The sequence below is a fragment of the Camelus dromedarius genome, chromosome 30 (assembly GCF_036321535.1).
Source record: "Camelus dromedarius isolate mCamDro1 chromosome 30, mCamDro1.pat, whole genome shotgun sequence".
Lineage (NCBI taxonomy): Eukaryota > Metazoa > Chordata > Mammalia > Artiodactyla > Camelidae > Camelus > Camelus dromedarius.
In genome coordinates, this window is record NC_087465.1 from 22,273,845 (window position 1) to 22,301,632 (window position 27,788).

The 27,788-nt window shown below is 32.8% G+C and overlaps 1 protein-coding gene across 1 annotated transcript in view; it reads left to right on the forward strand.

The window, feature by feature from the left end:
- Nucleotides 1-19,095, forward strand: part of CNBD1 (cyclic nucleotide binding domain containing 1) — a 210,920-nt gene extending 191,825 nt beyond the window's left edge. The window contains exons 10-12 of the mRNA XM_064480798.1: nt 16,712-16,821; nt 18,443-18,593; nt 19,070-19,095. Coding sequence (XP_064336868.1) covers nt 16,712-16,821; nt 18,443-18,593; nt 19,070-19,095 — 287 coding nt within the window. The remainder of the gene's footprint in view (nt 1-16,711; nt 16,822-18,442; nt 18,594-19,069) is intronic.
- The last annotated feature ends 8,693 nt before the right edge of the window (nt 19,096-27,788 follow it).

Genomic DNA, 27,788 nt, shown 5'->3' on the forward strand with positions numbered 1-27,788 from the left:
CACCTGGGCAGTTGGAGGTTCCTCACCCTCTCACTTGTCCTTGCAACGTACACTCTGCCTACCATTCCCTCAGTGGGTGCTGTTTCAAGGATATAGCTTTGAGAGAATAAGATGCTGTTAAGATTACCTGGACGTAGGACATGAGTAAAGCCAGTTAAAGCATCTAAACTTTGAAGATTCTGGTGGATGGGTGAAGAGATTTGCCTATCTTGTGGCCACCCAAGACAAGCCTTGTAAGTAAGACCCCTTGCTTGTTTAAACTGTAGCCTGTCAATCTGGAGTGGCCTGACTCTCTTCTTTGGTCACTTCCTGCCCTCCATGTAAGGGAGCCAGTTTGAAAATCAACAAGTGTGAACCACAAAACCAGGGCTCAATAAAAAGTGATGGATCTCATGTTCCTATGAGGTGTCTTTCACATTGTTCTAAATGTCTTGCTTATTGTAGTAATGAAATCAAAAGGCAATGAATGCAGAACTCTTCTCCATTGACAATATGTGTAGAATTTTATCTCAAGTATGTAGAGATCAGCAGGGTGTACTTATAAATAAAATAATCTCTATATACTTCATATGTGGAATAATACATGAACAAACATGAAATAATTTTATATCATTGGAAAACCCCTACCGAACAAAAAGATAAGAACAAAACCATTACTAGAATTTGTAATTCAGGATTTTTGTAACTCAGAAAGGGAAAGTGTATTTTCTCTTAATAGATAAATAATATATTGAGCTATAGAGAATTTACATAATTATATCTTAATTTAATTCTTTCTACTTTAATTAACAAGTATTAATTACAAAATAACATTGCTCTGTGGGAAAGAAATTAACAGTGAAAACTGAAAATAATAGACTCTGAATCAGCCAAACAGGAAAAAGAGATTCTGTGTAGATTATACATGTTTGCATTATATACTGAAATAGGTGAAAAAGGTAATTTGTATGACTCTGTGTAATTTATTTTGATATCCTTTCAGTTTTTTTAAAATTTCCTTTCTGTTTTTGAGTACCTGCAAAATTTAAAAATGATCTGAATAAAATTAAAAAAATTATGTCCTCCAGCTTGAAATTTTCTTAGAATAATGACACATTCCAAATCAAGTCCAGATTCACATGAGGTGAACAAAAATATTGAATGCTGCTTGCATTTTGCATATGTGACACCATATAGATGTTCTTTTAACTCCAAAAGAGAAAAACAAAAGTAAAATTGATTTGGAATCCAGTAACATTTAACTCTCTTATATTTGCTTTACTTTTCATGTTTTGCCTTATAAAGTTAACTATATTTCAAACTTTTTAAAGAGCTTGATTAATAATGTCTGTTTATGTTAGGAGTGGAAGCTAATCATTTAATTAAATTGAATAATTTAACTGGTTACTTTTGCTTCTACAGTTGCATTTTTAGATAGAAAGACAATGAGATCAACTTTTCAATCTTAGGGGAAAAAACATGTTTTCTATACCTCTATAAATTTGACTAAAATATTTCTGAGACTATTTTTCAGTTGTCTCTGTAAACCCATCTTATGTCATCATAATTTTGGAGTTTCAGCAGATAAAAATTATTTTGTCAAAACTTAACATTACATGCCATCTCCCTTAGGTAATGACTGATTAACAAGATCTCAAACAATTGGGACATTTGTGTTCATAGGAAATTATGTGTGCTTGTGTCTGTTACTCAGGGTATATTTTGATAGGGAAAAAAATAAAAAAAAAACTGTTAGTAACCCAGACATTAAATATTAAAATTTCATTTATATTTTTAATTGCATAAGAAACACAGAATGTGAGACCTACACAGCATTTTTAGTATACTGTATTTGTAACTGTAAGCATAATGTTGCTCAGCCGATCTCTAAGGCTGTTGAGTATGTGATTAGTTGCTTTTCTTTGCTGTTTTCAAAACTCTGTGACTTTTAACAGTTTCATTCTGTCTTTGTGTAGGTGTTCTTAGATTTATCCTAGTTGGAGTGAATTGAGCTTCTTGAATTTGGATGCCCATTGTTTTTCTCAATTTTGAGAAATGTTTTAGCCCTTTTCTTCTTCAAATAAGTTCTCTGCCTGCTAAGCCCTTCTTCCTTCTCCTTCTGTGACTTCTGTAATGTGGATGTGGTTGTATGTGATGCTGTCCCACAAGTCCCTTAGGCTTTCTTCATTTTCTTCGTTTTTCTTCTTCTTCCTCCCTGTCCTCCTTTTTTTTTTTTTTCTTCCTCCTGTGCCTCAGTAATTTTAAAAGTCCTATCTTCAAGATTGCTGATTCTTTCTTTTTTTGGTCTGTTCAAGGGCTGCATAGTCCCTCTAGAGGACTTTTCAATTGAATTCTCTTATTCTTCAATTCCAGAATTTCCAGAATGTCTGTTTGGTTCTTTTCCATAGTTTCTATCTCTGTTGATATTCTCATTTTATTCATGCATCATGTTCCTGATTTCACTGTGCTGTTTTTCAATTTGTTCAACGTCTCTGTGATGGTTATCTTAAATTCTTCGTCGAGTAATTCATATATCTCCATTTCTTTAGGGTCATTTTCTTGTGATTTAACTTATTCTTTCGATTGGCCTACATTTTCCTAACTTTAATATGTCTTATTATCCTCTGTTGGGACTTTGGAATTTGAAAAATCAACTACCTCTCCCAGTCTTCATGGCACGGCTCTACACAGAGAGGACCTTCTCCAATCAGCCCAGCTGGATATTCTAGACATCTTGCATCTAGAGATCTGGGGATGCGTTCTCAGTGGTCTCAGGTGTCTAATCTTGTTGAAGAGGTTGCCAAGTTCTAATCAGGATTGCCATCTAGTGTCTATCTGTGGTACTGTAGGTTCTGGTATGCATTAAGAATCTGTTCTCAGGGGGCCGCAACCAGGTACCAGATTCCTGTCAGAGCTTAGATTCAGACAAGACAGAACTCAGTTCCCTGGGAAGTCCTTTAAAAAAAAAAATCAAAACATTGTTTGTATGTTGCACTCCTTTCCCTACTCAGAGCAAAGCTGAAAGTTGGGGATTTCCTCTCCATCATGCCACGCCGTGACTCGTGGAGGGAGGGCCTCGCGCAAGAATCTGCCATGAATTTCCCTACCAGGTTTTATGTGATTGGCTTGTGCTTCACTGGGGTACAGGAACTTCTTAACTGGTTTCTGGATTTCTCACAAAGGAAATTAATTAGTCCATGAAATGCTAATTCTGTGTCTCTCAGGGCAAGGAGGGCTTGAGGCTTCCTCCTTGTTGAACATATTTATGAAGGTTATTTTGAATTCTCTGTCAAGTGATTCATATACTTTCATTTTCTTAGGCTTTTTTATGGAGAGATATTTTGTTCCTTTGATTGAGTCACTTTTTCATGTGTCTTCATGTTCTTTGTAACTTTGTGTTCATTGCATTTTTGAAAAAGCATCCACCTCTCGCAGCCTTTATGGTTTGTGTTTGTACCTTCAGCAGTCAGCCCAGCTAGAGAATCTGGGCGCCTCTCAAACCTTTTCTGTGGGTATGTCATCTCTGGATTTGTGTGTGTAGATTCCTAATTAGAAGAATTTGCCTTTATTTTTTCCCACAAATTTATAATCTCTTGTCCTCTCTGCTGTCTGTGTGCTATACCACGGGTCTTCTGAAGCATCTACATGCCACCGAATTCTTTTTTGTTCTCAAAAGATCCCTCACAGCTAGAGTATGCCAGGTACCATCATGATTTGAGAAAGTTGAGGCAGAAGCCAATCCATCAGGGAGCCCACTGAAAAGCCAGAACTTTGGATATATGCATCGCTCTGCTTTTTCCCCCGAGGGAGAGGCCACCGAGCTGTTCTGGACTTTGTCTTCCATACCATGGATGTTCTGGAGAAGCATAATGCTACTCAGAGCTTATTTGTTCTCAGTGGCCCCCACGCATCTAGATAGAGTATGCTGGGTCCTATCAGCTCTCCCAGAGACAAGGCAGAATCCAATCCCTCAGAGCATGGAAGAGACAGCCCAGCCGTCTCTTTCCCATCCCTAGGGAGAAATCGAAGGCTGGGAGTTTTCTCCTGATCATACGGAGATGTGCTGGGGGGAGAGACTATGACAAGAGGGTGCCAGAAAGTTTTCACCAGCTTTGATGCAGCTGTTTTTTTGCTCACCTGGAGTATGAGTCTCTTAATTGGTTTCTGGATTTCTCACAAATGGAATTGGTCCATGGATTGTTGTTGAATCACTGTCTCTGTGAGGGGAAGGAGGGTCTTGGGCTTATTATCTGGCTCAAAACTAATTAATTTTTATTCTGTAATTATTGTATACCTCTCTCAGAGATCATATTAAAAGTCAGTTCTAAAATTATTTTAGAAAATATTTTCTTAAACATGATTATAAAAATAATATATAAGTTATATATACATTTTTGGAAAAAAGAAGATAATAAAGCACAGGTAACTTATAATTATACACTTATAGACATCAACAGTTAACCTTTTCTTATATCTTCCCATGTTTTAATTCAGAAGCAAACACCTTTTGTATATTTTTAACCAGGGTCGAATACTAAAGAGTTAATGGAACTCATTTCTACTGGCCATTATAAAATTAGTATATTCCATGTCAATGGCAGTTTGAAAAGTTATGAATATTAGAAGAAACATAATATATTCTATGAATTATCGTAATGTATTTAAATATTTCCCTACTTATCGTCATTTAAGTTGAATAAAATATCTTACATGCACAGTTTTGAGTACTTATGCATAAATACTAAACTGTTTACCAGATTATTTCCTTATGAAAAATTCTTAGAATTAGAGCAATTTCATCAACATGTCTAAAATATTACATCATTCTTGAAACACGCTGTAAGTTTACTTCTTATAAAAGCTCTAACAACTTCTTCGTACTCTTGGCTTAGGTTTTTACTAGAGTGTTAGTTTATAAAAGACCCTACTGTGTACTAGAATGATGTATAATATATAAAAGAGGGAGAATCTTGCATCAGTGGGAAAAGGCTAGTATTATCTTAAAAATAAAAAAGTGTTAGAAAATAATCTGTACACCTGCGAGAAAGTTTCAAGTTAGCTATTTAGCCAGACATCATGTGGCAAACATTATTTAAAATGGATTGGTTATTAAGTTAAAAATAGCAAGAACAATAAGAAGAAACTATAGGTATACAATTTATATTGAGTTGTTCAACATGTGAAAGTCATGATATTAACAGGAAGGCAACAGTTTTAGAATAATCAACAACAAATAATATAAAAAAGGATTAATGTAGAAAGTTAAAAAAATCTAATGGCAAAAGCATGAATATTTCTGTGTGTAACATGTACACACTACTACTTATAAAATAGATAAACAACAAGGACCTACTGGATGGCACAGGGAACTATATTCAGTATCTTGTAATAATCTATAATGGGAAAGAATCTGAAAAAAGAAAACTCAATCACTTTGCTGTTCACCTGAAACTAACATAACAGTGTAAATCAACTATTCTTCAATAAGAAAGAAAAATCAAAACCAAAAAAGCATCAATAATTTACTTTTAAAAATAGAAATAGGATATATCATGTCTTTTTAAAGTTATTATGAAAAAATATTAAAATATTAAAAACAATTTCACACTTTATTCCTGTCAGAGTACTGTGTACAAAAGCAAAGCGAGGTCATCAGTAGATGTGCTGAAATGTGCTTTTGCCTAAATATTATATAGAGTGATTGAACTAATTTGAGTGTAAACAACCAGTTTTCTGAAGACATGTAATAAAATAAATATTTTCACTCAGACAGTTTATCTACACTGCTTCAGATTATATTGAAATATACCAAGTGGAATATATATTGAATCAAAATTAATTATTATGAAATTAATGAGGTAAATCGTTATTTCAAATAATGAATAAATGTGATTGCAATGTGTGCGAGGTGCAGATGATAAATGCATCATACTATTTATATACTTTCTTGGGCAAGTCCATTTATTATGTGATTATTCATCTCTGAAATAATGCTACTTAAGTAATTGAACTGAAATCAATGTAGATGGTTAGGTAGTGTCAGAATGAAGTAGCTAATCAGCATATCCTTGTTAAATGGACAATTATCATGATTAACTATAATTTATGATAAAAATACATTATTATCAGGTGAAAACTCAGAAATTTTTCTTTTTCTACATAAATATGAAAATAATTTTCTTCTATTAACTTAATACTATTTGCAAAGTAGTATCTCTTGAAGATTAATGTGCATTATCTCTTTGGTCTTTTAAAGAAATCTGCAAGGTAAGTCATTTTGCCATTTCAACTAAAAATGAAATTTGATTCCAAATGTCAGGCTAAACACAATTGCTTACTTGTCCTAACACCCAGCATCCCACTGAAATGAAATATATACACCTGTCTATGTATTTCACAAGCCATCCATACATATGTGTGCTCAGGACTTATCACTGTGCTAAGAACAAGAAAAGGTGAGATCAGCGAGTCAGAGAGATGTTTGGAAGATGATACTCATGGATTTCTTATGTTATTTGAAATGTTTCCTTTTAAAGGTTTCTTTTTGCTTACCACATGGTTAGTCATGGGTAATGTCACCTAAATTCTCCTTTGGTGATCAACTCCTCCTGCACAGAAGGAAAGCCTCTGTGGAGCTGGCATCTGACCCAAATGTACTTGCTACTACTTTTCTCCATGGAATAAAAATCCTAATTATGGCAATTATGAAGCTTGATCTGTTCTGACTGTGGCACCATAAATATAATTGACTTTGGGCTAAATGTCACTCATTTCCACAAAACTATCTCTTTTACTACATCAACAAGAGTCAGTTTCATTTTTAAAGTCAGCAAATCAGAATTCATACAAGAAAAAATAACTATAAAATAATGGGAAACATCACTTAAAATATAAAAATTTTAAATATCCAGAGATGAACTAAGCAAGAAAAATGCAAACCCCTTATGAGGCAAACTATATAACTTTGGAAAAAGGTATTAAAAAGACTTGGAAAATAGAAATTGATTGGAATATGATACACGTGTAATTCCACCTACATTAAAATGAATTGAATAGAACGGAAATGAAAACCTTGACAGGATACTCTATGGGACTTGAGTCAGCTGGGATTCTGGCAGTAAATCGCATATTACGTGGGAATGATGGAAGACAGTTTAAGGAATGGATTACTTACAAGAGTGAGGGTAAGTTTAAGGGAAAGTAATAGAAGATGGTGAAGCACCCAGGGGCATGCAATAATAGGAAACCATTACAAAGTCTAAGTCTAATGGGGAAAGGGAAGGGGAAATTACCAGAATCTGACTACACATTGTAGCCATAGGCTTTCCTGTAGCAGCTGGGGTCTTTGGTACAGGTGTTCAGCCTCTGCGACACAGTGATCTGTCAAAATGGCATGGGGGAAATTAGTACGTCAAAATTTCTCTTTTATAATCTTCTTACTTTGGCTGCCATTGGTTAAATTCAACAACAAGCCAACGGAGTAGGGAAAGTTAGAAAGTGTATCTGAAGGGAACAAACATGAAATATTCAGCATCATAATTTTATCTGGAAGAGCAAACACTTAATACAGTCCAAGAAAATGTTGGTAAAATTTCAATGGGGAAAGTTATTTCACAGTTAATAAAATATATTCTAATGTTAAAATAATTGAGTGTTGGAACACAGGATCACAATAAAGTAAGTGCAGAAAAGCCTTCCTAACTTTATATTAATTTATACATGATGGCAGGGACACTTCAAATCAATGGAGATAAAATGAAATTTTCAACAATTGTTTTGGGACTTTTATCCATTTGAGATGAAAATTCTTACCTAACACATTCAAATTATAAATTATAGGATCATTTAAATGTAAAAACCCCATATACTTATTGAGACAAAATATAAAATTATTTTATTAGCAATAATATTCTCAATCCTTATAAAGAAATTTTTAACAGGTTTGACCACACACAAAATAATAAAAATTATGTGGTAAAATTATAAATAAGTAAAGTTATTCCTAGGAAAGTAGAAGTATTTGTAATATATATAATGATGGAGAAAAAATAACCGTGATTTATAAAGAGCTACTACAGATAAATAAGAAAAGATAAAATTTTAAGAATTAAAAATGGACAGTATATATAAATAAAAATCATAAAAATATACAAAGAGTAAATACAAAAATAAATGAATTATAACACTCAGTAGATATCAAGGACATGCCAATTAAAACAATAATTAGATTCCATTTTTTGATTTAGCAAAATCTATCAGAATTTATTATTATGTGTTATATGAGCAATTTAATTTATAGAAAATTTTACACATATCTGCAGATGTCCATGAAGGAAATTTATTGTAGCATATTTTTTAAATAGCAAATTTTGGGACCATTTAAAAGCTCAACTTTAGAAAAATGTTTACCTAAATTGTGGTACCTCCATACTATGGAGTCTTTTAAAAATGATGACATTACTTATACATATCAAAGTGGAAAGTTGACTAAGAAATACTGACAAGTGTCAAAGAGGAAATAGCTTAAATAGAAGATCATACCACAGAAAAATGTTAATGGCATAGTGCATTTATTTTAAACTGTATGTGTTAAACTGATGAAGTAATCGTAATATACAGCAAGATAGAAATCAACGCAAAAATATTGTGATAAACAAAGAAGGCATTATATATTGATAAAAGGAACAAGAGAGTAAGAAATGTGACCATTGGAAATACAAACCTCAAAGTATATAAAGAAAGAACTAATGGGCTTATAAGGAGAAATAAGAGTCATAATCAATGTGGTCAGGTTATACAACCTTCTCAGGAACTTAGAGATCTGAGATTAAATATTAAAAAAAAAGGACAGCTAGAAACTGAACATTACAATAAAAAATTCAAGCTTTTAGATATATGTAGAACTCCATATCCAACAGACCTTTTCCTCTAGCATGTAAAAAATAAGGAATAATTATAAAAATACGTGTAATGGTCACATGGAGTCAATTGTAAAGCAACAGAAAGCAAAATAAGAAACCTTAAAATTAATTTTAAAAAGATACCAGAAGTATAGTTCCAAATATTCGGAAATAAAACAATGTATTGCTGTATCCCCCTGATTAAAAGGAAATTTAAAAAAAAACTTTCAATAAAATCATAATAAGATCACTGCATTTCAGAATACATGAGATGTAGTTAGACCAGTAGGTAGAAGAAATATGTAGTGTTAAATGCATTCATCAGAAAATAAGAAAAAATAAATTAAAAAAAAATAAAGACGGAAATCAATGACCTAGGAAACATATCTACACAGAAACAATAGTTATTTGTGAAATAAAATGCTATTTAGAAAAAATTATTTACTAAAATTACAAGCAAATAAAATATAATAAAAGCACAATAAAGATTTCAGAATTATAAAAATGTTATAAAAAGTCTAATGTATTGAAAAACTAGTTGGAAAAGATACATTTCTAAAAAATATAAAATGTCAAATGAAAGAGAACCATGAGTTAGAAAACTAGAAAAGACCAAGTCATTTTAAAAAGGAATGTTTTTAGTAATCAAAAAAACAAACAAACAAAAAAAAAACAACTCAGTTGTTCTATTGAATTCTCCCAAACTTGTAAGAAAAGTGTTTCTCTTACACAAGTCCTCCCAGAAATTATCCTTGTATTATTTAATATTTCATATGTAAGCATTTACATTCTGGTAATTCCAGCGTGTGTGGTATTTGGAGGTCTGTATCTAGAGTGCTGAGCTTCTGCTGACTCTTGCTCGTGGTGTTTTCGTTCCTTTTGTGTTTTTTAATTAAGAGCTCAGACATGACTGAAACATCTGAAACACCTGAGGATCAAAATTTAGTATAAAAGCAGATTTGAATATAGTATTTACTTTGTTGTAGACACAGGTAAATGCATTTCATATATTTACTAAAACAGTCCTCAAGCATGGGGGAAATTAAATCCAGCATTACAAAGTAGTGCTCCAAATTCAAATAAAAAGAGAAAACCAAATGTGTAATTCTGAAAACAGCAGGCTCACTACAAGTTTATGTAACAAGAGCAGCAGTGTTAACCAAAGCAATGTATAACAGATCTTTGAGCATCAGTCCTCTTAAAATATGATGAATAAACAGCGTATATGTAAAGAAGAAATATATAAATGTGGAATCAGTAAAATATATATACACACCCCTACACCTAACATATATATCCAAATATATATATTCAGACCTCTAGTTTTGAGAATATATGTTCATAATGATGCCTATATAAAATCTATCTATCTACCTACCTACCTATCTATCTACCTGTTAATCTATATATATCTATCATCTGCTGAGAATGGAAAAATAAAGAGAATTCAAAGTTGGAGACTAATGCCAGTTTAATTATCTAAGTCTAAGATTTAATCCAATTTTTTAAAGGAGGGGAATTGATGGTTAGTACAAGAATTTGTCCATTTGTTTGGAATATAGTAGAGAAATTTTTAGGGAGGAAAAATCTGACCCTTTCAGTACAGGGCACAGAGGATAGTCTGAGTGTATCCTCAGCACTAAGAAGTGGAGGCTCATAAGATAAAAGCAGAAAAGTGTGTCAAGAACAGGAAAGATTCATTAGCTCTGTTGACTACTAAAGAGAAAGAGCAATTCAGGGCTCTTGGAAAATTCCTGACTAGGTGACTGTTCAATTTTTAAATTTTGATTCAAATAAACTAATATTTAAATGCATGGGCCTTAATTAAAATGCAAAACAAATCATGTAATGCTTAACTTAACTTTACTGGTAAAATTTGGGGATATAGCATTAGTTTTTTAGTTGAACATATATTACACTTGATAATATTTTTGTTTGGATTGACTATAGTTTTTCTGATATTCTATTTGGTTAATTTGGCTAATCAAGTTGATTAATTCTAAGAATCTCTTGTATTTTACAAGTGTAATTTTACTTTATATTTTCTATTTCATAATTTCACGGTCTGGTATGTGTCATGTGTACATGTATACTCAAAATATCTATAGTAATGTGGGTATATATATATGTTTATGTTTATAATAAAGTGGTGACTATAATTAATGGTTTGCTAATACATTTGGTAATATATAAAATATGTACCATATTTATGCATAATTTAATTTTTGTATATATTTATATGTGTGTGTGTGTGTGTGTGTGTGTATGGTAATGTGTATTTTATTAAGGGCTCACTTTCCCTAAATAGTATCTTCATATATGTGGGAAATCTTTGAAGCCTGGATAAACATTAACATATCCAGAAAGCATTTTTTTCCAGGCATTTAGATTTGTAAAAACAACACTATGATTAAAAATATTTAGTGTCTCTAGATGGTGTAGATTCTAGCCCCAATAACATGATCATGGTTAAGAATTTTCAGAGAGAATTTCTTTTATCTTTTTCCGTTCCTTTTAGCACCACAGCTAAGAGGAAAACATTTTCATGAACTCTCTTTGTGAGGTGGGTGGGATTTTTCTTTTCTTTTCTTCTTTAATCAAAGTACAGTCAGTTTACAATGTTGTGTCAATTTCTGGTGTACAGCATGACAGTTCAGACATACATACATATATATATATTCATTTACATATTCTTTTTCATTATAGGTTACTATAAGATATTAAATACAGTTCTCTGTGCTGTACAGTAGAAACTTGTTGTTTACCTATTTTATATATGGTAGTTAGTATCTGCAATTCTAGAACTCCCGATGTATCTCTTCCCACCCCCTACCCTCCCCCACCCACAGTAACCATAAGATTGTTTTCTATGTCTTTGAGTCTTTTTCTGTTTTGTAAATAAGTTAATTTGTCTTTTTTTTTAGATTCCACATGTAAGTGATATCATATGGCATTTTTCTTTCTCTTTCTGGCTTACTTCACTTAGAATGATGATGTCCAGGTCCATCCATGTTGATGCAAATGGCATTATTTTATTCTTTTTTATGGCCAAGTAGTATTCCATTATATAAATATATCACAACTTCTTTATCCAGTCATCTGTTTATGGACATTTAGTTTGTTTCCATGTCTTGACTACTGAATATAGTGCTGCTATGAACATTGTGGTGCATGTATCTTTTCAAATTAGAGTTTCCTCTGGATATATGCCCAGGAGTGGGACTGCTGACCCATAGGATACATTTATTTTTAGTTTTTTGAGGAATCTCCATCTTATTTTCCATAATGGCTGCATTGAACTACATTCCCACCAGCAGTGTAGGAGGGCTCCCTTTTCTCCACACCCTCTTCAGCATTTATTATTTGTAGAGTTTTTGGTGATGGCCATTCTGACTCATGTGAGGTGATACCTCATTATAGTTTTGATTTGCATTTCTCTGATAATTAGTGATGTTGAGCATTTTTTCATATGCCTATTGGCCATTTGTATGTCTTCATTGGAGAATTGCTTGTTTAGGTCTTCTGCCCATTTTTGGATTGAGTTGTTTGTTTTTTTCTTATTAAGTTGTATGAGCTGTTCTGGAAATCAAGCCCTTGTCAGTCTCATCTTTTGAAAATATTTTCTATTCTGTAAGTTGTCTTTTTGTTTAGCTTATGTTTCTTTTGCTGTGCAAAAGCTTATAAATTTAATTAGATCCCATTTATTTATTTTTGGTTTTATTTCTATTGCCTTAGGAGAATGTTGCTAAGATTTATGTCAGAGAATGTTTCTCCTTTGTTTTCTTCTAGGAGGTTTATAGTGCTTTGTCTTATGCTTAAGCCTTTAAGCCATTTTAAGTTTATTTTTGTGTATGGTGTGAGGGAATGTTCTAACTTCATTGATTTACATTTAGCTGTCCAGTTTTCCCAACAGCATTTGTTAAAGAGACTGTCTTTACTCCATTGTATATTCTTGCTTCCTTTATCACAGATTAATTGACCAAAAGTCTGTGAGTTTATTTCTGAGCTCTCTGTTCTGATCCACTGATCCATATGCCTGTTTTTGTAACATTACCATGTTGTTTTGATTACTGTATCTCTGTAGTATTGTCTAAAGCCTAAGAGGATTATTCCTCCAACTTTATTCTTTTCCTTCAGTATTTCTTTGGCAGTTCTGAGTCTTTTGTGATTCTGAGGTGGGCTTTTTCCAGTTCACCCCCCAAGAATATTACTCTCTGAGCTTTTATGAAGGAGGATGTCCACATCTGATCCCTCAGATAGACTTTGCCACTGGCTCTAGGGCTTTCTAACCCCTGTAACTGCACTTTCTTTTTATTCATTTTTTTTGTGATTTTTTTTTCCTTTTACCACCTCATATATTTAAAAATGTTTTATCCAAAATTTTCAGTTAAGCTGCTTTGGTTCATAAAAGCCTAAGCTATCATATTCTGAGCTTGCTTTTGTGCTCAGTTAATCTTTTGAGGGAAATTGCCATTTAATATTGAGATCTTTCATTTTCAACAAATATTTATTGAGTGGCTACTATGCAGATACATGAGTGAAGAAAAGATAAAGATTCTTGTCTTGATGGAGCTTGCATTCTAGTCCCTAGAAGATCTAATACACAGTAAGCACAAGAAATAAATCAGTAAATTAGTATGTTAGTTGGTAACAAAACTATGGGGCAAAAAGCAGAGTGGGATAAGGGAACTGGGAAAAGCAGATTAAACTGTAGGATAAAATAGACTGGAAATGGTAGATTTCATTGAGAGGGCAAAATTTGACCTAATATTTGAATCTGGTGACAGAGTTGAGGTAAGGGTATGGCTTTCTTGGCTCTCAGGCTGGGCATCAAATCTCCATAATCCCATCTGCCTTGACCTATAAATGGCTCCAAGCCCTAGCATTTGTCCTGTCTTGGAGAGTGGAGGGGAAGATGGGGGAAAGTGGGGGAGGAGAGAAAAGGTGGGGGAACCCTGACAACAACCTCCTTCATCTGTCCTATTTTGCAGTGAGTAATCAGTCATACTCTCTGTTTTCTGTGAAATGATTCCATAAATGTGTTATTTTGGTAAATTATTTTCTTAAAATAGTTTCTGAGTCATGTTGAAAATTTAAATTTCTCCCACCCATATTTTTCAGTCTTCCTCTATCAATAATTAATATAACTGTTTTTCCAAATTTCATATTTGTGAGCTTAGAGAAGTGTCCACTTATTTTTTAATTTCTCATGTGAAGTGGCAAGTACTTAATATGCAGGAGGGTATTTTACATATAGTACTTATTTGTTAGAAAAATGACCTATTTTAATATGCCATGAATTCAGAAGGAAATTAGATAATTAATCAATGATAATTTTCTCTGACATGCATTTCTATTCAGGATTTGCTTCTGCTTAGTCATACATGCTGTTTATCTGCATATAAATATATATTTTTAAATAATAAAGAAGTAGCATTTAATATGGGTTAAAGTTTCTTTAGTATGAACCTTTCCAGAAATATTCAGCAAATGTAAAGTCTTTTCTAACCAGTATCTTTCTTAACATTAAAAAAGCAAACTGAGTATATTTATAAGGTAAACATGTCCAAAAATACTTCCCCAAATATTTAAGGTAAAGTTCAAAATAGCATTCATTAGCATTATTCTTTTATGTTGTTCTTTTATGAGTAGTCTAGTTTTACAGGGAGAACTGGTATCCATTTAGGTAATACATGTCCTGCTTGAAGCTGCATCAGTCTTCCCAATACTCAGATACACTTCTACTCCAGAACTGCGTTTCGCTCTGCTAGACTAATGGGCTTGACTTTATCTCAATTAAGAAGATGTCCTTTAACAATCTTTCTAATCACTAGTTTCCATTTAAACTGAGAACTTAACCGTCCCAGTGCTGATGCTAATGGCCAATTGGGAATTATCCTTCTTTATCATGACTTCTTCTAACTGATCCGAGAATTGATATAAAATAGTTTTATTAGATTTGTGACTATTTTCTGGCATATGATAAACAGCAGAAAGAAAGAAACAATAACAATACCTGCTATTCACTGTGCATCAATCTTTCTGGTGTTCTTCTCCTTATTTACCTTGAAGATAAAATCAAGTTAGTCCTTTTCGTAATGGTCCAATGCTTTCAGGTTTTAGAGTAGGAATCTGAGTTTTGACGAGGCTCTTTAAAACCTAATTTTTAAATACAAATCAACCATTTATTTCCTAAATATTAATGAAGATGATTTTTAAATATTAATGAATAAAATTTCGTCTACATAGTCCGTGACTAAATTTTTTCATTTAAGATTGTATTATAAACCTTTGACTCTTTCTGTGGTGTTTGTCGTTTTTTATGTAACCCACAAGGAAAGGGTATAGAGATGACGATATTTATCTCAGCATTACTGATATACGTTCTTTGTAATGGGAAGCAGGATCAGAGGCTGCATGAGTGAAATTTAAAAAAAAATAACACGAGAGAGGTGTGAAGTTTTTTTTTTTTTTTAAGGCAATGGGAGTGATTAATTTTCTAGTCAAAAATAATATTTAAAATTTCTTATTGAACTATGATGAGACACATTTTTTTGTAATGTCATTAAATTCACCCTGCTTACCTGGATGAAAAGGGTTTTGCTGTATTGTCTTCATTAAAATAAACATTTTCTATGATTAGTATAAAGGCCATAGACAATTACTCTGGCAGCAAATGTCCCTCCTAAGGGGTGAGATTGCCTCATAGGTTTTGCTGTAGTGGTTCCATTTTTCCATTCTTGCCTTGCCTTTATTTTTTTTCATACTTAGTTTGTTTTTTTGGGGGGGCTAATTAGGTTTATTTATTTATTTATTTATTTATTTATTTATTTAATGGATGTACTGGGGATTGAACTCAAGACCTTGTGCATGTTAGGCATACACTCTACCACTGAGCTATACCCTCCCCCCTTATCTTGCCTTTAATACAAATTGCCATGATCCTTATTCTCTTTAATGTTATATACGCTTCTCTATGAGCTATCTAAGGTTTGACTTTCAAGAGGAGATTTCCAACAGTGCATCTCTGCAGGCTAAGAATAATGGGTTTCTTTGCTATCTAAGTGCATCCTTTTCTTTAGCTGTAACAATTGCCAGAAGCCCCTATGTCTTCCTTTATGTCCTATTGATTGACTGAAAGAAGTAAAATCAGTCTCTAATATCATAGAACCTTTTAAAAGAGTGCTCTTTGCTTTGAAGAGTAGAATCTATGAAATGCATTTTCCATGCCTATATACAATTTACAGATAATTCTACATATATTATAACAATATTTGAAGATAACTTTATAGTATCACTGTTTGACTGTGAGAAACATGACGTTAGGACAGTAGAAGAGTCACCGTAAATTTTTATTTTAGCAAAATAAATGATTAATGACAAATAACCTTTTAATGTTTTTATTATAACTTTGAGTTCTGAAGATCTGAAGGTTAGGTATTCAGGGATTTTTTTTTGAACCAGTTGTTAAAACCATTAGCAGTCTGAAACTAACCATGGTAGAAATATCTTTACTGTAAAAATCAGCAAATTCTGATTTGGGGCTTGCCCCACACTCCTCTTTCTCTCTCTAGAACCAGACAGATTACTAGCTCACCATTGATTTTACTGCCAAAGTCTTTATCAATGTTTACTTCTGTATTAGTTGTAGATATAAATACCAGATGTAAATTTTTGTCGTATATCGAGTATTGCCTATAAAGTGGCACCCAATGGGAAATTTATTATTAATAGTTGTTGAATTAAATATGTCAACTTTTATTGCCATAACACCTAAAATAATTTCTTATAGAAAAATGTGTGAAATAATGAATTATCTCTCTTGTTTTCAGTGATAGTGGAAAGTGGAAATATAATCTCCTTTGTGGCTTATATTAATTCTGGATACTGTAAGATTTATAGAAATATTGTAGGACTTTCCAAACCACAATCAAAAAAAGTGGTAAGTTTTAAACTCATGTATTCTTTTTAATCAATTAATCTTCCCTAATGAATAGGAATTATTGAACATATTGTCATGTGCTTATTAGACAATTGTTATTTGTCTTTTTTTTGTAAAATTTCTCATCAACTTTTTTGGATTTTTTTTGCTGTGTTTCTTTTCTTCTTTTTATGGGTTGTAAGATATAGGAATGTAAAATAAGTTGTTAGACATGCTAAGTTGTAAGACTTAGGAATGAGCAATAAGCATGTTAAACAGATTCTGGACATCCTTATTTAACAACGAAATGCAAATTAAAACCACAACAAGCTACTGCTATATGCATATCAAATTGGCTAAAATACCCTTAACACATGACCCAGAAATTCCACTCTAGATATTTACTCAAGAGAAATGAAAATATGTGTTTACAGAAAGACTTACATGAATCTTCATAAGCCAAAAACTGTACATAATCCAAATGCCCATTGACAGTTGAATGGATAGAAAATTTTTGGAATTGTTTATTCAATGAAATGTCATGCCTCAATAAAAAGAGACTATGATACATATGAGAATATGGATGAATCTCAAAGCATGAGACTGGGTAAAAAGTCAAACCAGGAGAGTGCATTCTGTGTGATTCCAGTTTTATGAAATTCAAGAATAAGCAAAACATTAATGCATAGTGACAGAAAAGTTAGAACTAATTCATCTCGGTTGGTCAGGAGTCTTCAGTGAAATTCAATTTAATATGCCGATGTCATTGAATTCTCCTGTTCTAGTCATATTCAGTGTAAAGATTCACCATTCATATCAGTGACATATCTTAGATATTGGCTTTTGACTCCAGGATACTTGGTAAAGACTTTCCCTTCTTGTGAGTTCCTGTCACCCTCTTACCCTGAGGGCTACATTCAATTTTTTTTTTCCAATCTTACTGCTCACCAGCTCATCCATGTTTCAATACTGTTGAGCTCTCCCTCAGAAGATAATTATGAGTTTCAACTTGTTCTCCAGAACCATGCATACTGAAAATACTGTAGGCTATTGTCCACAAAGTTCCTAATTTGGACCTAAATTGCTGGTTTCCTGAATCAAACACACTTTCCACTTCTTTTTTTTAATTTTATTTAAACAGAAAAGTCAGGGTAGAATTTCACCTTTTTGCAGTTAATCTCATCAGTTCCATTCCTGGCACACTCTGTTTATTTTCCTTCTTCTCTGTTCGTCCAACAAGTGTGCCTTGCAACAGGGGCTGAGATAACAAACAGTCATTCACAAAACATAGTAAGCTAAGTTATGCTTATAAAACAGCAGCCTAGGACCTTGCAAAATGGAATGAGCTCAGTATTTCCTAAGCATCTTGGTGGATTAAAACATTAAACTTGTAGATCACTAAATGACAGTGCTTTCAATTATCTTAGACAAGCTGAAGTTGTCTTATCAACTTATTCTTGCCCGAATATATTTTAAATACACATATAAGTAAATGTTTTCTCGGATTTGCATGAAACTGCTAAATTATTTTAACTACCATATACCAAAATCATTTGTGAACAGTGACTTTCTGATAGTAAACATATTTATCCATCATATGCAAGGGGTTTCATTAAACAGCAATGATCTGTATCTCTTACAGAAAAAAGTTCAAAAACTTGTTTATATGGGTACACTTCAGGAAAAGGAGTCCTTTGGTGAGATTAGCGTTCTTCTTCAAGTTCCTTTTACATGCACAGTGGTCACTGGGAACGGCGTTGAGATGGCCATAATTGAAGATAAGGACCTCTTTGGTAAATACATAAATATCTTGTATTTAACTGTTATGTTACCGGGAGAAGGGGAATCAAAATTACCTCCGTTCTTAGTCACCCAAAAAAAAAAAATGAATTTTTAATGAAAGACAAAAAGCATGATACAAACAGAAGATTTTATTAGAGAAGTAAAAAGGTAGTAACATATAGTACACCCCCGAGAACTTGGAGGGGGCCAACCCAAGAGAGGAAAAATGGCCTTGCTTCTTTGTTTTTCCTTGTATCCTGGCTTAGGGGGCATTTTCTTGATTAACTGATTGACAGCTCACATTCCTTGTACTCAGGCATGGCCATTTCTTTTCCTCTTTGGGAAGTCTCCCCAGGCAATAGAAATAAACTTTCAATTGAAAAGATAGCAATTTCCAGTTTTGTTTACTGAGCATCAATGGATGCTCAGTAAATGCCAGGATATAATAGATCTTTCCATCTTTGTAAAGTTGTGTTTGTGACTTTAGATCGCGTTGAGTGCTTGACATGCTGACTCATTTAAAGTAACAAAGAATGCTGCACTGAATATCACTCTTCTACTGTTTTTACATGTTGCTTTTATAGAATGGCTATTCTACAGTTTTCAGTTCAATCATTGTTTATGTCTTATCTTGGTAATTCAATTATAAATTTCTTTAGGGCAAGGAATATGCCATTGTTCATTTTTATATCCCATAGCACCTACATCCTTCCTGGATAAGCAGTAAATACTTTTTAATATTTGTTAATAAACCCACTGATTTTCAAACACTTTCATAAATCTGGGTTAGTTTTCTGGTTTAGGATTCCTCTTGATGGTGCCCCCAAGTGGATTTTTTTTTCTTAATATTATGATAGGTGGGAAAGAACCTATGATTTTATAAACACTGATGACACTGAATATCAGTCAATCTAACAATAGCTCTTGGTTACATGATACCTTTTTTGTCCACCAATATATGGTCTCCTTCATTCTCTTATGCACTTACATATAAATAATATATCCCATTATTAAAATTCTTAAACTATTTCATAGAAATTTTTTTTAATGATTTAAGGTCAATCAATTCACATATGTTAATTTTTCATTAGGTTTCCAGAACAAATTTCTCTCTTTGTGTGAAATGGCATGCTTCCTTTTAACAGGCAGTAAAATTCATTATAATTTCCACTTTTCCTAGATTGCTAGAAAGCATAATGTTACCTTTGCCTTTAATTGTGATAGCTTCCTTTACCTAGATAAACTCATTATTATTTCTTCCTTACCCTCCTTATTTTTTCATTTCTGCTACTTTAACCAATTTTTAGTTATGGTCATATATTTATCTTGGATTCTTTCTATAGATTTTAAGTTTTAAAAATACATAAATGCCATCAAGTATCTGATATAGGAGTAGATAGATGAATTATTTCAACAGTAAAGAAAGGCAGGGTTTGCATATGTTCTTAATTAATGGGCTTAAACATTGGCTGGTATTTTTCTCTCAAGAAAATTGTTAGCATTGTTGGAAACGAGACTTTTCTGAAGACGATGATTGATGGCCAGTACTACTTCTACTGACACAGAATTATAGAAGCATTAGTTCAATATATTTAGGTGAAGCCACCAACAACATAGGTGATACTAAAATAGATATGTGACCCTGAATACAAATAATACAATTTGAAATGCCGCCGGGTAGAATCTTGGCTTTCACACGTTATCACAAATGGAGTTCATGCTGCAGCTCTTGCTTACCTGGACATGAAGCATTCTGATAATAATTAGTTCAGTTTTAGTCCTTAACTTTCATAGTTTTGATTAATTATATGATGCCTTAATCATGAATTTATTTTCAGCAAATTTTGACAAGTCATATAAAATTTTAGGTAATGCAGTATCTTCACTTAGAATATATTTTGCATGCTTCATAATTGTAATTTTCTATAAATGGAAGGAAATTATTATAGTTTTTTGGCTAATAGAAAATTACCGAGCCATGCCAGTGTGTCTCGCTGATTTAGCAGAAGTTACAATACTAATCAGTTATCAAGTTCAAACCAACTTAAAGATTGATGAAAATCTTATATTTCTTAGACATGGTTTTAGAATTAGCTCACATAAAACTTCAGGCCAAGTTTCTCTGTAAAACTTACGTTTCAATATTTTTAGAAAGACTCCAAATCTATATGTACACAAATTTATTTTATAAACTTATAACTGCATTGTATTCCTGATAAGTTTGAATATTTATATTACAAAAATGTTGGTTAATTATTGGAAACTAAAATAGTTTGTATCTGATTAATTCAGTGGTACAGCTTCTGATAATTCCAAACATGCTTTCGTAGTTAAGTATTTTTACCTTCTGGCTATTTACCCGCAAGACTAATCCCCTGCACAATACTGATCCCTTACAGATAATTCATGAAAAAGAAAATCAAAATGTAGGCCGTACTGCGCCCCATCAATATGTACATGATAGTTACAGACAACATGCATTATAGCCACTGAAACACAGTAAAATGAATATTTACTCTGCACTTCATCTGTCTTGTAATGTGCCACACTGTTTCTGAAGAATATTTCTGATATAATTCTTGCCTGATTGCTAAATGTTGACTATCATTCCATTTTTTACAAAAGCATTTAACTGAGCAAAATGTGTCTTGTGAGTAATTAGATAAAATCATTTCTATTTACAGAGTTATGCACAAATAATAAGAATACTACATTTTAAAATCTGATTCCTTAACCCGAGACCCTAATAGGACAATTTAAGTGAAAGAAACTATCACTGAGGACTTTTGCTCCCATTGTCAATATTGACTACCTCTACCACCTTCTAGACCAGTGTGCCTGCGTGTCAGAGAAGGACTAGAGGCTCGTCTTCTCTCTTCTCTCTTTCTAAGCACAGAGGAAAATTAAATTCCTCAGTCTCTTTTGCTGTTAGGTCGGAGCCATGTAACTGGCTCCAGTTAATAAAGTACAGGGAAACTGTTATAGCCTGGCCATGAAAGATGTCATATTTCATGATCTCACTCACTGTCTGGAAGTGCAGTGCTTCAAGACAGCAGAACCACATGACGGTGGGAACTTGGGCCCTGGGATGGGACTGCCCATACGAATAACTCAGCCAGGAGCATCTGTATTAGACTCTGTGCAAGTGACGAACATATGTTGAATTAAGCAGCCAAGATTTTGGTTTGTTTGTTATAGCAACTAGAAAGCTTCTACCCTGAGTCAAACAACTGGCAAAAAGGCAAGATTTTCTGGGAATTTCTTAGAAAAGTAAAAGTTTCCAAACTAGGACATGAAATGAATATGCTTTTCATGATCATTCTTTTATTCTTAATGTTTAGAAATCTACTCAAGATGAAGTGCAAGGCACATTTAGGAATAAGAAAATATATGTGTATAAAGAAGGCATATGTTAAGTTTTAGCATAAGATTTATAAGTATTTTTGGATATTTTTTGTTATAAGAACTTCATATATATAAGAGATGGCAGAAACATAAATTCACCTCTTTAAAAAAAAACACTGCACTTAAAAATCCCCTAGCAAAATAATTTTAAAATCAGCTTAAAATTTAGTTACATATTTCTAGAACATAGCAAATGCCCTGTACTGTCTGGTGTCTATTAACACACAGAAAACTAAGTAGAACTTAGTACCTTACAAAGAGAAAGCAAAAAGTTAGAAAAATCAATAATCAACATTAGCCTCAATAGATTATGTCAGATAAACATCCACCAAAATTTGATGAAAACTCATCAGGAAATATTTGCAGAGTTATCGGTAAATCTACTTGAAGATGATCACAATGGTCTTCTTTTCCAAAGACATGAGATTCATAATAAGCAATTCTTTATATTCAGTGCAAGCATTACACAGCTCCTCTTTTCTTAGGATGCTATAGCATAGATACTGAATTAGGGCTATTAGATTGAAATGTCAGGTTAGAAACCATCCAAGGTCTCAAAGGAAAAAAAATGAAATGCATTATAACATGTAAGACAAAACTTTCATTCTTTAATTTGTAATGTCTTAGCATGTATAAAATTCCACAAAATTGCTTGTGGCTACCATTTATTAGGAGTTCAATGTGAACTGAAATTAGTTCTAATTCCTAAATGCTTCCCTGACTTGCTTGTAGGAAATGCATTCATAACTCTACGTCCATCTATTTTCAGCCTTGGATCTATTGGAAAGATGTTGGTAAAAGATACATAGATTTCTTGGAGGAGGAATTTGCTCTGTCTCTGTAAAATTTAATAGTTTACTATTTATTTATATGTTGGCTAAAAATTCAGGATATTATGTAGGGAAAGGACTCCTAACATAAAATATTAACATGTAATATTTCTGTACCTCCCGGGGCTCCTATGTTGTATGTTGTTCTATGCAGTTGTGCTAGACTTTTCTGATAGGCTCATTCATTCTTTACAATAATGTTTATGTGTTGGTAGTTTATTGGACTTGGTAAAATAAGACAGATTTGAAAAAAATTACAGAATATTTAAAGATAAGTTAACAAATATCCAAACAAATGGCCTCTATAGAGATGTAGAATTAAGGTGCTCTGGGAATGTAGGCTTTGCTGGGACTTGAGAGCAGATTGGGTTAGAAAGTGAATAGGGAGGTGGCAGGTACTCGGCTGGTGAATCAAAGAGGTCAGATGCAAGAATCAGGAGTGCCTAACTGGAGAACAGGAATTAGGACTCCAGAGAAGATTATCTGGGAAACACAACATCAGGAAATGGGATTAAAATTGATGTGGAAAAATGGGTGAATATCTTGCAAGGGGGTTGAAAAATCAGAATAAAGCAAGAACAATAAAATAAAATTAGATAGTTTGCCAAAGCCTTTGGTGACTGAGATGTTGCCTACATCCTTTTACAGCATCCAGTTCAGAAGATAAATGCATGTAGCTTGATCAGAATGGATAGTTCAAGGGAAGATGAGGAAGGCATTTTTTTGCCACCTTCTATATTTGCAAATAAGCATTCAGTAAAGGATGTCCAGATTCATCCACTCATCATCCCTTTATCCACCTATCATTAGGTCTGTTAAGAAATAATTTTGAGCACCTGCATTATTGAGGCATTCTTCCAGGTGCTAGGGGAATGACACCTGAAACAAAAAAAAACCTCATCACATCAGTTCATATTCTGATGAGATAAGAGGGAGACAATACACAATTAAGTACAAAAACAGGAAACTTGATGACTATTTCAGATGAGTGAGGAAATAACAAATAACTGGAAGTGATAGACTAGAGAAATCCTAGAGGTACTTCTTTGGCTGTGGGGCAAGTGGACAGTGGTAAGAAGATGTAAGAGTCAGCAGGTCATGGTAAGGTATAGGATCACATTCTAGTTGTGAGGGAAAGGTTTAAAGACAGCTTAAGGAAGGTTTCTACGGGAACTGTGGTCAATAATTTTGGGAATCTTCACATGCTGTTTCAACTTAGAATATTACAGGCTGTAAAAATTGCAGTTAAGAAACTACTTAACTTTGAACCCAGTAGTTTTCAAATTGAGAACCCATTTGTTTCTAATAAAGTCTAGGCTTCCCAGTTGAGAATGGTGAGGATGGTACAACTTATTACTCATCTAAATTATGTGTTCTGTCCATCTCAAAGTATATGATGTGATCCAACCAAGTTGAACCCTTAAGATCTCTTCCCCCATAGCAGACACTCACATTCATTACTATAATTCTTTGTTCAATGCTAAAAGGCCTTTTTCTCTCCTAACTTTATATCAAAATCATATCGATCATCTATGACCTTATAAAAATTTCCTTTTCTATGAAGCTTTTACATCACATCATTAATATTTTCCTTTGATGAAGACAGAAGGAGGTGGTAAGAAGATCATGAGTGTTTCAGTTAAAAATTCAGTAGTTTAACTTACGCTGTATCATTTCCTATGAATTATGATTGTAAGAAGTTACTCTAATCCTTAGATCCTAATGTTTTAATAGGAAAACTTGGTATAAAACTAATTACTTTCTGGAACTATGTGGACACAAGTGAAAGCGCTTAGAAAAGTCTCAGACACACGTTTAGACATGGATAGTCATAGAATTTTAGAATTGGGTAATTTAATAGAAATCTGCATATTAGTAATTAAAATAGCTAACTGATATATTTTACTGAATTAACTTGCTTTATTTGCATTATTTCATTTAATCCTAATGACAATTCTTTGAGTTAAGCTTATTAAACCAATTTTACATAAGAGGAAACTAAGGCTTATAGAACATAAGCCACTTGCACAAATACACAGGGGTTTGTAAGTTGTGGAGGCAGAATTGATTTGTGGTTACCGTGTTTTTCAAGCATGTTAACCCATTACTATATCTACTTGCTTTAGACTAGTAATCATATTGACTCAAACACATCCTAAAAAGAATTGAAAAATCTGCACTTACTTGCTCCCCTCTCCCACATTTATGATTTTGAGTCCTCTTTTATATTTTCATGTTTATTCTTTTGCTGTTCATTGTAGTTATCCTATTTCCAGTTGAGGTTTTCTCTTTTCTATAGCCTCCTGCTTATGAATGAATCTTTCTTTAGAGAGTGTTGGTTTATATATACAGGTATAAAATAAGAAGCGAAAGATGCATTCAGGTTTTAGCCTAATGATGTAGATGACAATGTATTAAGGCTTGAGAAATGCAAACTTTGAATCATTGTTCATGAGTGATAAGAAATCAGATAAAAGCATAACATTATCTCCTTAGGCTGGGGGATGCGACAATATTTTGAAAGGAGGAGCTATTCAGTTATTGTGTGCAATGTAGGAAAATCATTGTGGCATACAAACTTGAGGTCTTTTAGTACACTTTCGTGCCTTTAACAGCTGAGAGTTGTATAAATGTATTTTGAATGGGTTTGCATAAGGGTCAGATACAAGAGATGGTAATGTTAGAATAAAAGAATAAAAATGCCATTCTTCAGTTCACCTGAATCAGAACTGCCAGGAATTACTTTTGTCTTGTTAGAGGTAATTGTAAACAAGTTTATGTCACAAAGAGCAACTTGAATGAAGATTTCTATTTCTCTACCTGAAATGCCATTGTGTTTATCCAGCTATGACTACATTGTATCGGAAGAGTGACATTTCTGAAAAACAAAACCCACTTAAGAGTTTCTTGAAGCTGTGAGGAGGAAGGAGGTGAAACAATTGTCCTATCATACATTTCTTTTTATTGAGGTGATGATCTCAGGGAAAGAAAGCAGGCATTTGACCCAGTCTAGTCTCTTTGGAGCTGTTAGGAAATAAACTCTCAGTACTGGGAAGGAAGAGAGTTCCTCTCATTGGAATGCTCTTAGAAGAATGTCTTTGCTTAGGATTGCTTATGGTAAACAAACTCAGGATATGTGAGGTTGAATTTCGTGGGAAATGTCAAAAAAGATAACCTATTTGGGAATAAACTAAAAATACATCATAACTGTAATGCTTCCTGCTCTGTGGGATAGCTGACATATCTTATATTGGACACCTCCTCTGGTGCTCTGGGCTCAAGACTGCATGTCTAATGCATGAAGTAATGACCTGAAGGGCTATCTTAGATATCCCAGATCGCTCCCTGTTTTTCTGGTACTTGCTACTCGCTTGTATCATTGAATCCTTAGTAAATATGAAAGTCTGCCCCCACAAATATGATTATTTGGTTAGCTCAGGGGAAAGAAGAAAAAAAAGAAAAGAAAATGTAAGAAGTTGAAGATAGAGTAACTAGAGAAAGAAAGAACCTTGAAGTTGCTAGAACCACTGACCTAATTTGGAAGCAAATAAAAATATACCATCTCTATCTTTTTGCAAGCACAGAAATTAGTTCTAGATGATACGTAGAGTTAGCTGTAAAAACAATCTTTTAAAATCTTCTCTACTAGTTCCTCTTCTCTATTTTCATATTTTAGGCATTTAATGTGGTGACATCCCACTTCTAGTTGCTAAAATCCTATTGCTTTTGTACCAAATTACTGCAAACTTAGTGGTTTCACAAAAAAGTTTGTTATCTTACAGTTCTGGATGTTGGAATTCTGAAATACATGACACTAATCTAAAACGGAATTATAGAAACAAAAGTAAACAGGTACTTTCTAGAATCTGGAGGCAGTGCCTAATAAAAATTCTGAGTAAAAGGAAAATACAAGAAAAATAGTTATATGTAATAAAGTTGAATTACTAGAGACCGATTGGAAAAGTTTCTTAAGTGATGGGATACTGAGGCTACTGCAGACTAAATCTAGATCAAGACAAAAATGTCTGGCATCATTCATAATACTCTTTGGGGAATTTTACGTAATGCAGTAAGACAATAACATGAAACAGTAGGAAAAGGAAATAAATTTATTTGCTTGCTATGATTACACACAAAAATAAGACAGCTTATTTAATTACTAGCTAGAAGATCAATGTATCTTAATAATTAATGCTAATATTTTAATAGTAAGGTCAAATGTCAATAATATAAGCTCAAAACTTAATGATTTTTCTAATCAAAAATTATCAATTTAGAAATGAAAATGACAAGAAAAAAAATAAAATAAAAATGAATGATTCAAAAACAGAATGTGGGTTTCTGTGAAGTAATCTATACAAATAGAATGTAAAGCAAATAAAGACATCATTTATGATTTGATATCAAAGTTTAATTTCAAAAAATGTCACCTTTTCTAAAATATTCATGTAATTTAAATACAATCCGTTCAGCATTTTAACATTTCTGTAAGAATATCTGACTACCTTGCTATTTAGTAAATGAGATTAAATGATTTTACATTCATATGAAAAAATAAATATCCCAAATTTAGAAGAGTAGTTAATAACTTAAAATATATTTTCAGCAAAAGAATGTGATGTTACCACAAGCAAATACAAACTAATCAGTAAAGGGATTAAGACATCAATCTATGGAAATACGGATTTTCTTTGTGGAGAAATGTGTGCTCTCATATGTCATTGGAAGGAACATGAGATACTTTTTAGAATGCACTTTGACGTGTTTAGTGTTTTTCTATTAAAGTGTAAACCTCCTGACTCAGCCATGCAATTTTAGGATTCTCTCCTACAGGAAAATAATTACCAGAAAATGAATATTTATCAGAGTGCTTTTTTATGTTTGTTTATTTTTTGAAGTGGCCTAAAACCAGAAGAAACCTCAATGAACGTCAGTTAATAACAATGACTAAATTATGGAATAACTGCGTTA